Source organism: Lycorma delicatula, chromosome 3 (assembly GCF_047948215.1).
Source record: "Lycorma delicatula isolate Av1 chromosome 3, ASM4794821v1, whole genome shotgun sequence".
Taxonomy (NCBI): Eukaryota; Metazoa; Arthropoda; class Insecta; order Hemiptera; family Fulgoridae; genus Lycorma; species Lycorma delicatula.
Window position 1 is genome coordinate 199,824,492 of NC_134457.1, and position 13,121 is coordinate 199,837,612.

The window sequence follows — 13,121 nt, forward strand, 5'->3', positions numbered from 1 at the left end:
TGGTTTGTGGCTGTATTTAGTTGAAGTTATACAACTAGTAAACAAAAATCAGCGTTAGGAACCTCACAGTATATTTACTAATGAAAGCGAATGTATAATTAACGTGTTCAATCTACCGCCTTAATATTGTGTCGACATCTATCGGGGAAAGTAGCAAACTAGAGCGTTGCTTCTACCAGAAGAGACGATGTTTTCAACTCTTAATAACTAATGGATTGGTTTACTGTTAATTTTAATGGTGATAATTGACCTTAATTTTTAAACCAGAATTAATTAACTATTCCAATAAGTTGGTTTATCAAGTCGAATATCTATTGTATAAAGTACTGTTTGAAATATGCAAATACGACAAACTATAAATTTTATTAATTATATATAAACTATTAATTAGTAATTATTCTGAAAAATAAGTATTCAAAAATAACTTAAAGTAAATTTGGTTAATGTTCATAAAATTTTTATTTGACATTGTGATCATTGTGCTCTAGGGTGAGGCATCTGCTGAATGGATTGACGCCATGTTACATCTTATGGAAGTCTGTGTTTAACAGCAGTTCGGTCTTGTTGTTTATTAATTGTAAGTAGTTTTATGTATTATAGAGTTACCGGATAGAGAAATGTTTCTTTTTCCTTAATTGAAGTTACAGTTTTATTTAAAAAATGTCTGCCGAACGAATAACTTTTAACCGTGTATCATTGACCTGATACATGGTTAATTTTTTTAGCGGTCTCTGTCGTACTCAATTTCACACTATTATTAACAGTAATTTTTATTTAAAAATTTTTGGGTTATGAACAAATAACCGACTTGAATTACATTATCATCCGGTTTTTCAGTAAATGTAATAATTTAGGTGAACAGTAAAAGTTGAAAATCAACAATAGACAACTGTTGTATTTGTTTTTTTGTGTTATTTTGATTTTTATCAATGGAGTAATAATTTATGAGTAATATAATATTTTGTCTATGTTGCCAAACTACTGTACTAATTTTGAACTTAAAATAAGCTATTTTATCATTCCTATTGCCCAGTTGAATTTTATTGCTTTTACAATTAAGTTATTTTAAATACTAGTTGTCTTTGTGTAAGGAGAAATTTATTTCTTTGATTGCGGGAAAATTATTTTCCCCCTTTCTGGAAATTCTCTTGTCTATTTTACCCACTTGTCTGTAAGTTGTGAATGCTTTGAATGTATACAAACAGTAGTAGTTGTCTGTATGATCAGAAGATCAGTCAAAATTTTGTGATGTTATCTATAGAAAACTGGTGCCCATATATATGCTCATAATGAGTGCTTCAGTGATAACGGTTCGAGTCCTGATTAGGCATGTTATTTTTCACATGTTAAAATTAATTATTAGCAACCATTGGGAATCAGCTTGTTGCTGTATAAAAAAAATAAATAAAATTCCAGGGTGTGGGACTTTTAGTATATTCTATTCACCTTTAGTGTAGTGAATTATCGAAAGCTAAACATTTAAAGATAAATTTTGTTGTTGAACTTACTTGAAATTTTGATTGTATTGTTTTATATTTAATTCTAATAATTTCCATTCTTAAATGTAAATATCTTTAACATTTTTTTCACAGTCATTTCCATGGATGTCTTTATGATGTTAAATTGAAGTTTAGCTGTACATATGCATTTAAACAATAAGGACTGACTTTTTTTTGTTTTGAAACATACCCAGTTTTGTTTATAAATTGTGTCAAAAAAAAAAAATATATATATGTGGGTAATTTTTTAAGTATTCTAGATTCCTAAAATTGCTAAATCTATTAAAAAAAAAAAACTTGTAAAAGTGTCATGTCTTTTATCAGTTAATTTTTCATATTTCTGTTCTTTTCATTTAAGATTTTATATAAAAAGGCTGTACTATTTGATAATACTTCTTTGTATATTGGTTTCAGATTTGAGGTTCTTTTTTTTGTAACTGATTTTTTTTCTATTTTTTAGTTATAAATTAATTTAAAAAAAACATACTTTAGAAAACATTGTCTTTTTCTTTAGTACTTTGTTTTATATATATATATATATATATAAATTTTTATTCACTTATTGGTAAGAAATATATTACTACCTCAAGAGTTAACTTACGTAAGAGATAAATTTCTTGGTTTAAGTATATTTGTAAAAGCTAAAAGTAAAACATAAAGAAAAAATTATACAAAACACTATTAGAAAAGCAGAAATTATTATAAATTAAGAAAACAAACGTTATTGTTTACAGTATTGCCCTGAAAGTTAATATGTATTAATTCTAACACACTGAATCATGTTGTATAGGATAGGCAAAGCATAATTAAAACATTAAATTTAATTTTTTTTCTATTTCTTTGTGAAATTGATAAGGAAAATAAAAGATAAGTTAAGTATTTATAAAGTAATAAAAAAAAAAGGCTAGATAAGAGAGTTTCATTACCTGATGGCTAACCGATACTTAATTTTGTGAAATGATAATTTATAAACATCATTTGTTGATTATAGATTTATTATGAAGCATGTACAGGGTACGGTTCAAAAGTAATCGCCAATGAGTTATAAATAGAAATTGACAGCACTGATTTTTTTCATGCTTATGCTGTAGCTTTAAGTGGTCTGTTGGGCAATTAACACTACATTGTTGGCAGTTCATTGTTTGCCTTTGCAAGACAGTCTGTTAAAATGTATAACAAATCCTATCAGTTGTGAAGTTTGGTTAGTGATTAGATTTCTAAATGCAAGAGAACATATTGTTGCTGAAATTCACTATCAATTGTGTGAAACATATGGGCCTACCACAGTGAGTGAAGGAAAAGAGAGGCAATGGTGTCATGAGTTTAAGGAAAGCCGTTGAAATGTTCATGATGAAGAGAGATGGGGCAGGCTTAGTGTCTAGACTCACAGTCTCGAACGTCTGAATGCAAAATGAGAGAAAAATCGCTCTGATTAGCAGCAATCTTTTCTGTTGAATTTCCAGAAGTTTCAAAGACAACATTGTCAAGAATTGTGACACTCTAGGCTTTCATAAACTGTGCACGATGGGTGCTGGAAAATGTTGAAAAGTGCTCACAGATCACATTATGACATCTGCATTTTTTTTACACTGCTTTAGCCACAAGGGGGATGAATCTTTTCCCATTTCATCTTTGGTGGCAAAACATGGATTTAGTACATCAATGCTGAAATGAAACAACAATCCATGCAGTGACATCATTCCAGTTCACTTAACTGAAAAACGTTAAACAAGCTCAGTCTTGAAGGAAAATCATAGTAACTATTCTGGGACCAAAAGGATGTGCTTTTGATTTCATAGAACCTGGAACATCCATCGAAACAGAAGTCTACTGTTAAACACTTTCTAAACTGTGTCGTTCCTCTCAAAACCGACAGCGGGGAATGCTAGATCAAGAATTGTTCTTTATGGTCATATGGACAATTCATGTCCATATATGGCTGCATGCACAACAAAAATTGTTCAAAGATTTAATGGGGATTTTTTATCATTCCCCTTACAGTCCTAATCTTACGTAGATTGACTACCATCTCTTTCTATATCTCAAAAACTGGCTTACGTGTCAATGATTCAAGGAAAGTGAAGAGTTCAAAATCTCAGTGCAAAAGTGGCTTTAATCACAGGTGGTGGAATTTTATGTACTGGGTCTGAAGAAGCATTGCTTCATGATATCAAAAGTGTTTGGAATGAAATGATGATTGTATAGAAAAATAAGTAATAGGCAAGTATTTGAAACCATTATTAAATTTTCCATTTTTTCAACTGTTCTCATTTTGTTGCCTATCAGCTGTACTTCTGATTCGTACCTCTTATTTAATTACAATAATAAATTGTGTACTACATAAAAAACTGAATTAAAAAAACAAATTCCCAAATGAAATAGTAAACAGTTGATTTATTATTTTCAGCAGCTTTTTTTTTTGCTGCTAATTATTGTTTATCAGATGGTATTGTATTATTTTTTGTCATAGAACTTCCATTTTTCAATTTAATAAATAATTATTTAATTCGGGGCCCATAAGATGATTAATTATGCGAGAGAATGATACTGCCATCTAGTAAAATTTACTATTTAGTTTTCTTGAATTAAAATTTCTTTTTAATTTATATGTGCTTTTAATTCCTGCTATTGCTCTTTTTATCATATTGCTTCTTTACTTGATCTGGCTACATAAGTTTGAAGCTTGTGTGTGCATGAAAGGTGGAAATGGAATTTTGTAGCAAATGAAAAATGCCATACCTTACTTGGGATTTGAATCCAGGACGTCCGGATGTAAGGTGGAGATGCTACCACTTTACCATGATAGGCAAAATTGTAATTTTAATCATTTACAACATAACGTAGTAGTAAGTTCATTTTTAGTCTATGGTAAGACATCTAATGAATTGTTTTCCAACAAGTTTTTTATTATTTGTACTGTTGTATTGTGTATATTTTTGTGGTGTAGTATGTTATCAATGTTTATCAAGAATTTTTATTTTATCATATGATTAAAACATTTGAAAATGTGTTTATTAATAATTTATATTTTCTTTTTTTAATTTTAGAATTAAATTTGTTTCTAAATAACAATATGGGTGACAGCGATGATGAATATGATAGGAAACATGATCGTAGAGATAAGTTTAGAGGTGAGAGGACAGAATCTTACAGAGGTGGTGAAGGCAGACGTGAGGATCGACGAAGGGATGACTGGATGGAGCGGTAAATATTTTTTTATGTATTTATTTATATTTTTTAACGGATGCTTTTCTGTGTATATTTGTTACTTATAACAACTTAAGTGCCTTCCATATATCTTTAACTATGACATAATTTTTATCATGAATTGCTACTATCTTCTGTCTTATTGAACTATTTGTTTGCAGTTCATAGTTTTTGAGGATTGAGAAATGAGATTTTCAAAATCCCTTTAAATGTAATGATTTCTTTCCTATGAGCTAAACTTTTAATGATATTAAATGATGTTTTCTGATTTGATAACAGCTAGATTCAATCACTTCTTCTGAATTAACTACAGTGTTTTATTTCTAATGATTACCTGCACATAGACATAGAAAACCTTTCTCATTGTGTAACTGTATCACCATGGCAGTTCTTAGAATTTTATTAACTATCCATTATGCAGCTGCGTAATGAGTAAAATATGGAATGTGTTGATAGTTACTTTTGTTATATTTTCAGTTGTATTTGCTTTTAAAAAGACCAAAAAGTATTGTGCAGACTCCCCAGGTTACGTTTTTATGTTTTTGTTGTTTCATTTGCTGGTGTTTATATAAATGTTTGTATCTATTCTTTTTATCTTAATTGAATTCTCAATTCTAAGTGTTGAAAATCTTCTGTAAACTATTGTATTTATTATGATCAAAATTATTTGAATTGAATGTTTGAAAATTACACTTATAAATCTGAGGTTAGACTACTGCATCATAATGGTGAACAGCTAATAAAAAATTTATTAATGATTTTGTTTTCTTTTTTATGTTTTAATTTTAGTGCTGAATTTTTTAAAACAAAATGGGAGACTAGTAAAATTATAACTTCCATCTTTCTGAAGATTCTGTTCTAGGTGTCAGAAAAAAGTCAGTGAATGCATTATATGGTAAATTTGTAATTAATTTATAAAACTTAATGGGTCACAAGCCTATCTGAATTATTAAAAGGGTTTAATAAATATTCTATTATTTTAATGTATTGAGAATAAGATTAGATAATTTAGATGCTTTGATTAAATTTAAATTTATTTAAAATCAATATATATTTTTTTAAATTAATGTTTGTTGCTTAAGTGTGATTTTAATTTATATTTTAAAAATATTTTTGTAGTCTAGTCTTAACAATTGTATAGAAAGTTGAGAAATTCAGGTAGTTTTTATTATTAATCTTTTGTTGTGCAACTCCATCCTGAGCATTATCAATTCAAAATACAACCATATTCATAAATCTACTAACAATAGATACGAATAAACTGTTGAAAAGTATACCAACCACTTGCCGCAGGTATGTTGATTACATTTCAGAGATAATACTGCTCTCACAGCCAAACATATTACCTGGCATGGTAACAATTTATTCTGTTGGCTGTTACTTTGAGGGAAATAATCTTTGGTTTTGGTTTTGCAACAGTAGGCATTAGGTATTAATTGTGCTTACTAGTAACAAGTTGGGAGGAATGTGCACCTTAAAGTTAATAAAAAAGTAAGTTTGTTAACATTACTTATTAGCTCACTGAAGATTGCTTGTATAATATAATCAGTATCCTGTTAGCAGTGTTGTGTTTAAATCATGTGTTTGTAACTGATTGAAATGTATCTGTGAACTAAATACATTTTTATGCAGTCACACTACTTTCACGTGAGGTTATTTTTTTAATTTACACCATCTTCATTAATCATGAAAACCCACTTTATTATGGAGATAATAATTCTTAATTGATTTCATAAAAAAAACCAGATTGTAAGATCATTGTAAAAATTCTGCAAGATTGTAAGATCATAATTTAATTTTATCTGCAAGATTGTAAGATACATTTATATTTAAATGTATCTATTATAATTGGGATTAGATAAATAATTTAATATTATTGGTGCTTAAATAGTACTTAAAATTAGAGCTTTACTTTGACATGCTGACTTCTTGTATACCATAAAAATTTAGTGTGACAAATTTTTATTTTTGCCCATTTTTATTCTTTTTTCAACCTAGTATCACTCTTCATTTTAATTTTATTAATGTTTTCTTAACAAGAAATTTACTTACTACAGCCAACCCCGTGCAGTTGCAGTTCTCCTTTCTCCACACATGTGAACACTTTTCACTTATGTGTATACACAAACCATTTCTTATTGATAAAAGTATCTTCATAACATAAAAAAGTATTTCTTGAAAATATATAAGAAAGGAAATAAACTTTAGAATAACCTGTATAATAAAATAATTTTAAATTAAAAAAAGGAAAAAGTATGGATGATTGTGGAAAGAAAAACAAGGCAGTTCCATATAAAACAAGGTAGTTCAGTAAATTAAAAATATAAAAAATTAGAAACTTATGCATTGAACTAGGTAAGTAAAAACAAAATCGTAGTTTATACTAACAAAAGATTATACTGTAAAAACTAAAAAGGCCATGAAATGATTTTCCAAATATATTTTACTGAGTAAAGTTAAATTACAGTGGTAATAGTAATCTTTTAAAAGTAAAATTTCAGTTTGTGTATTCAATTAAAAGGTATAAAATCTTCTTTACCTGCAGATTTGTTAAAATAATGCTGAATCTGATTAGAAGTGTAGATTTCATAAAATTAAAACTGATTAGTTCTATATGTTAAATTTACCATGTTATAGCTCTTCAATAAAACTGTTTATGAATTATTATGATGTTTTTAAGTTTATTCTTAGTGAATATGTAGATATATGTTTAGATTCTTGGTGTTACTTTTTCTTTAGTGTTAGTTAACTGGAAGCCTATTTATTACCTGTTTGTTAATTTTACACTTATATATTGTTTTGTATTTTGGGTATCTTTTTTGTTTTATATTGTAATAAATGCATGCTCTTGTTTATTTACATACCTGCTTCCTTCTCCTGAATGATCAATGTCCTATCCATAAACTTTATAAAGAAACGACATTGACACCATTATACGTGCACGCAAGCGACCGTATTCCCAAGGATCAACAAACAACAGGTAATGTAAACAACATGTATCATATTATTAAGGTATAGTAGACTCATTTCTAGGAATTTCTATTATCCTAGATGAAACTGTATATATCTAATTTTGTTAATGTTAAATTTTTCAAATTTACATTAAACGTTAATGTTTATTGCCTTGCAGTGTGTGAATTATGTTATAATTAACTATTTGTACAGTGTATATAATAATAGTTGCCAGTATTAAGTTAATTTCTTGAGTTGATGATTGTATGGTAAATGTATTAGTGATAATGGTATCATCTTGAATTGTCAAGTATTTTTTTTTATGGCCATGCAGTTTTTTTTTTTTAATTCATGGAGAACTCATTTTCATTTTACATATTACATGTAACACATCAGATTAAAGATAGAATTCTGTTTTAACTCATTTTATTTAATAAAATTCTTAATTTTTTTGTTTCTTTCTTAATATTTCCTCAAAACAAAAAATAAAAATTAGTTAATTATCTATCACAAGAAAGGAGGTGGTATTTTTATGTGGTATGGTGGTCCATATTGTGGTATAGTGAATAACATTTATTTGATTTTTTTAGTAGATAAACTAATTATTTTGTACTCATTTTCATTCACAATATTGTACATCATTAAAAAAAAGTAATTAAATTACCTAGAAAAAACATACAAAAAATAATCTCAAAACACATAAAATGAACTCTGAAAGAATGTAAATAAACAACTAAAGCACCATAGAATTAAACACGATTGCAAATGCCAATTCAGTTGTCATTTCCAAAAACATTTGAAGGGATTTTTTTTTATTAAGACTATTGTAAGCAATTAGTGTTTGAAAGGGAAATTAGGGCATTTAATATCATACAGAAAAATATATGTGGTAACTAGATATTAAGAATAAAATAAGTTACTGAGTTAAGTCTTGTAACTAATATTGCAGCAGTAATAAAACAGATTATCACAGTTATCTTATAGCTGCCTGACATTTGCCACTATTATATGCGCTTAATAATGTTAAGATCACTGTTATAAAATCTTCCTTCATGAAGTAAAAATTCATAATTTTTATGTATTTTTTAATTATCTTTTATCATCACTCTTATTATCCTATACATTCTTTCAAATAGTAAAATCAGTCTTTGCATTCTAGTGTATAACGTCAGCTATAAATAAGCATTTGTAATTACCAGAGAAAGGATAAATAAATGTTTATTGTTATTTGCATATCACTTTATCACTTAAATTGATTTATGTGACTAAGAAATGACAAAATTAAAAAGTAAGAATTTTTGAGTAAAATACAGGTATTTGTAAAAGGATTTGTGGACATCAAATGCAGCTTCACAAAATAACATTTATAATATCACTTGAAAGAATTAATACCAATGAAAGAAGACACCTCAGTTTTTTTTTGGGAGAGAAATTTTGTTGTTTTTGTGCTCTTATTTATGCCCTTGTTCATGTTGATATGTAAACAATTTTTTCTTATATCTTCACCATCCTATCAATTATACACTAGTTGCTGTGGTTGAGATTATCTTGTTCTGCTGGTGGATAAGTCCACTAAATTCTTTGAATATATTTTGTTTATTATATGCTCACCATAAAAATAATTAAGGGATGTAATTTTGGGCTTCATAGTGGCAGTGCCGTCAGTCTCTTTTGGTTCTTTTGTTTGGAAATTGAGTATGTAATGCAACATGGTCTTTGTTATTACAACAGGCAGGTGCAAAATTTTATTGAAAGAAAATTTATTTTCTGTCTCGTCATTCATTTGTGGAAAGATTAAGATGTATAAGGACAAAGAGTATAAATCTAGAAAGCTTAAATTCATTCTGTGGTATGGTTCTGATGCTAATTTATTCATATCAGAAAATGTGGAGTCAATCTAAACTCCCTAGCAAATTATCCTTTTAAAGTACTTTATTACTTTAAAGAAAAGCTTAATTATTGGTAAGCAGTCTTACTGGAAGGTACTTTACCAATATATTTATGGTGAACATTTTGTTTAATATAAAAACTGATTTTATTTTTGTTCATTCCAAATCTGTGTAATTTTTAATCATTTTTTTTGTAGTACTGATTATTTGTGAATAAAATGAAAATTTATTAAAACAAATTTGAATTTACTGAATGTACTTAAACAGAATGCTTGGATGTTAGTAAAGAGTTTAATATAAATATTTAGAACAGTTAGTTTTCTTTAAACACTGTGTTATGTGACATAAATGGATATTGTTTCTAGATTAAATATGTTTTTGGTCAGTACTTTGCATAACAGAAGCCCATTGCAAGAGCTCATTGCTCTTGCAGTGTTTAATTGGAAGACTCTGAATTTAATGTCTATTGAAATGTTAACAAATCAATTTTTATTTGTGGCTCTAAACAACAGTTTTCATCGTATAAAAGTTTTAATTCTCGAGTGTAGAATTATGATATAGAATTTTTGGTAGTGTATGTCAAGCCCAATTGTGATGCAAAGCTGGAACCTCTGGATGAAGATCATAGACACTACCATGCCTTAAGGAGATGTGAGGTTTAAATAATTAAATGACATTTAACATTCATAAATGTTGTTCATTTACAACATGTTGCTTCTATTTGAGTGCAGATATTTAATAAAATCTTTCAGTGTTGAAATTTGTTTCTGTGGAATAAAGATAGCATAATTTATTGGCATAATTAATATTAATTATGATATTTATACCTATTCCTCAATAGGTAACAATGACTTATTTAGGATTTTTACAATTTTACATTGCAGGGAGGCATGGACTGGACGCAGTCGTGCGAGAGGTGATTATAGAGGAGCGATGAGGGAACGTTACAGTCCTGCACGCCAACATGATATGTCACCACCCCTTAAAAGAATGAGGACTGATTGGTATTAATTTTATTATAGTTTATTATGTATTAGATGCTTTTTTCAAGTAATGTATGTATGTTATTTTTATTTAATGTTTAGCAGACTTTTGTCTAAAAATTTCTATTTTGTACTGACAGTTTAAATATTGTTTGTTGCTGTTGTTAATCTCCAACTATTTAATATATATAGATTTTTGTTATATGTCATACAAAGACTTATAACTGAAATAGTTTACAAAATCATATGACTTTTTTATACGTGACGTTTTATTTTTAACATTCATGACAAAGGTGTGATTTTTAACATTTATTATTTAAAAAAAAAAAAACTGACAATGGAGGTATCTGAATATGCATTATAAATACCATAGAATTAATCAATAACATAAAAATATCTTCTTTCTTTGTAATTTACTTCTAAGGTGGATTCATTGTTTGAATATTATAGTAAAAAAAAAAAAAAATGTTATTACCTATATAAGGATAACTTCTTTGACTGTTGATCATAAATATACCATTTTTGTTTATAATATAATGAAAACTATTCCTCAATCAAAAGTAGTGAATCTTTACAACCAGTTCATGAAATTAGTTTATTTGAGATTTTTTTATTATTAAATTTGGTAATGTTTATCTCATTTGTAAATTTTTTATATCATGAACTACAAAATACCTTCTTGTGTCAATTTCAAATGTTTTGGTGTCAAAAAGGTGTTCATTTCCAGTTTTATTAGAAAAAACTTATGTTTTTCTATATCCTTCTTTTGTAGTAAATTTCAGTGTAATTTGCAATTTTATCTGTTTGATGCCTGCTGAAAATTGAATTATGAAATAATAATGATTGCGCTTACATTTTTTTATCTTATTTAATCTTTTATTAAGATCTATTGCAGTCAGAATAATGAGTATGACAGCTTTTTATGACAATTTTATCTTTAAACTATAATAAGTTTCACTGTGGACTATCTGTGTTTTTGTTATGTATTGTAATTCATTTTGATTAATATGGTAGAAATACCTATAACAATAGGATACAGTTTTTCTTTATAGGGTAAATAAAGTATTGAATTTAATAAGATTACCAGAGTGCTTTATTTTTTTTGACAAGACAAGACTGTCATTCACTTTATTAAATAAAATTCTTCCATAATGGGTGATTTTGATGTTCATCTGTCATCATTTTTTTTTGTCTTATATATATCTTTATCTTATTTAACTTTGAAAAATGCTTGTCAATGTATTTGATCTATAATAAGTAGTAATAGTAATAAATTCATTTACACACGCACGGGCGCACGTACACAAACACAAATTATTGTTAATTAATATATGATTAAGGCGAATTAATACTGTGCTTGCTGTATTTCTGTACTACCGTATTTCTGTACTTGCTTTTACCTGTACTACCGTTAACCATTTCAATTTATACGTAGGGTACTATGATCTTACCATACTGTAACTTTTTAATAGTTTTAATTTGTGATTGTGTTGGTACAAGCAGAGGAAATATGATGATTGCTTACAGCTTATGTATATTTATAAAAGAGAAAGAAACAGAAAGTTGTTGGATTTACAATTTCCAGATTAGGGAAGAATATTTACCGGGTTGGACTAATAATGGTGAATGCGTCTTTGCAAATCAGCTGATTTGGAAGTTGAGTGTTTTCTAAGGTTCAAATCCTAGTAAAGGCAGTTAAAAAAGGTATTCTGGATGCCGGTGTTCTTTGTTAGTTGGGTTGCAATTAGCCACACATCTTAGGAATGTTATTAACCTGAGACTGAACAAGACTATACTCATACATATCATCCTCATTCATCCTCTGAAGTAATACCTTAATGTGGTTCTAGAGGCCAAACAGAAAAAGAAACTAGGGAAGAATAAGGAAAATTCTGTTTTTTACTAGTTACAGAACTTTCAGTTGTACGTTTAGCCTAATTAAAAGCAAATTTATAATTTAATTGTGTAAATTGAGATAATATAATAATATTTGAGCTAAGTTAAATGGAGGTATCTTTTGGCAAGATACTTCCATTAACTTCAGCAATTGGAGAGGGATGCTGTATATACCACAACCACTATCTAATACTTTGGTTCCATTGCCTTTTTTTTGTGGGAAGTAACAACAATGTGGGAAGTGGAAATTTTCACGCCTAAGCAGTATTAATTGTGACCACATCAGAAAACTTCTTCATATTAAAAATCATAAAATATTCAACAATCTATTATTAAAAGCTTATTATACATCAGAAAAAGTTTGGTCAAGTTTATAAAGTTTCGAGTACTCTAGTACTCCCATAGATGCCTTCAAATGAAGGCTGAATATTTTGAGAAAATTATTCTCTCTGCTTGTATTCTTCATAATTTCCTTCATTAAGAAAATTTTTAATTCTGTAATAAAGACTCTTGATATGGTACCATCAGCGCATATAACTTTCTCCAACTTCTTAGCTAATTCTGAGACCATTCCAGAACATGAAAATTTGTGTAGACTCATTTAAATTGCATAGTGCTGAGCACATATTTCACTAAACTGTGTTTTTTCATGGCCTTGACAAATACTTTCAGATAAAGTACAGTTTGTGCAGTTG

General features: G+C 27.9%; 1 protein-coding gene across 6 annotated transcripts in view; it reads left to right on the forward strand.

Moving 5' to 3' along the window:
- The first annotated feature begins 477 nt into the window (after nucleotides 1–477).
- The window catches only part of Ars2 (arsenic resistance protein 2), a 92,963-nt gene continuing 80,319 nt past the window's right edge, over nucleotides 478–13,121 (forward strand). For 5 of the 6 annotated variants that reach the window (XR_012755822.1, XM_075361362.1, XM_075361363.1 and 2 more), the window contains exons 1-4: nucleotides 478–577; nucleotides 4,547–4,703; nucleotides 7,621–7,686; nucleotides 10,432–10,551. Coding sequence is in view for 5 of the 6 variants with exons in the window: in XM_075361362.1 (XP_075217477.1) it covers nucleotides 4,573–4,703; nucleotides 7,621–7,686; nucleotides 10,432–10,551 (317 nt within the window). In the remaining variant the exon portion in view is untranslated. The remainder of the gene's footprint in view (nucleotides 578–4,546; nucleotides 4,704–7,620; nucleotides 7,687–10,431; nucleotides 10,552–13,121) is intronic. The other variant, XM_075361364.1, reaches the window with a different exon arrangement.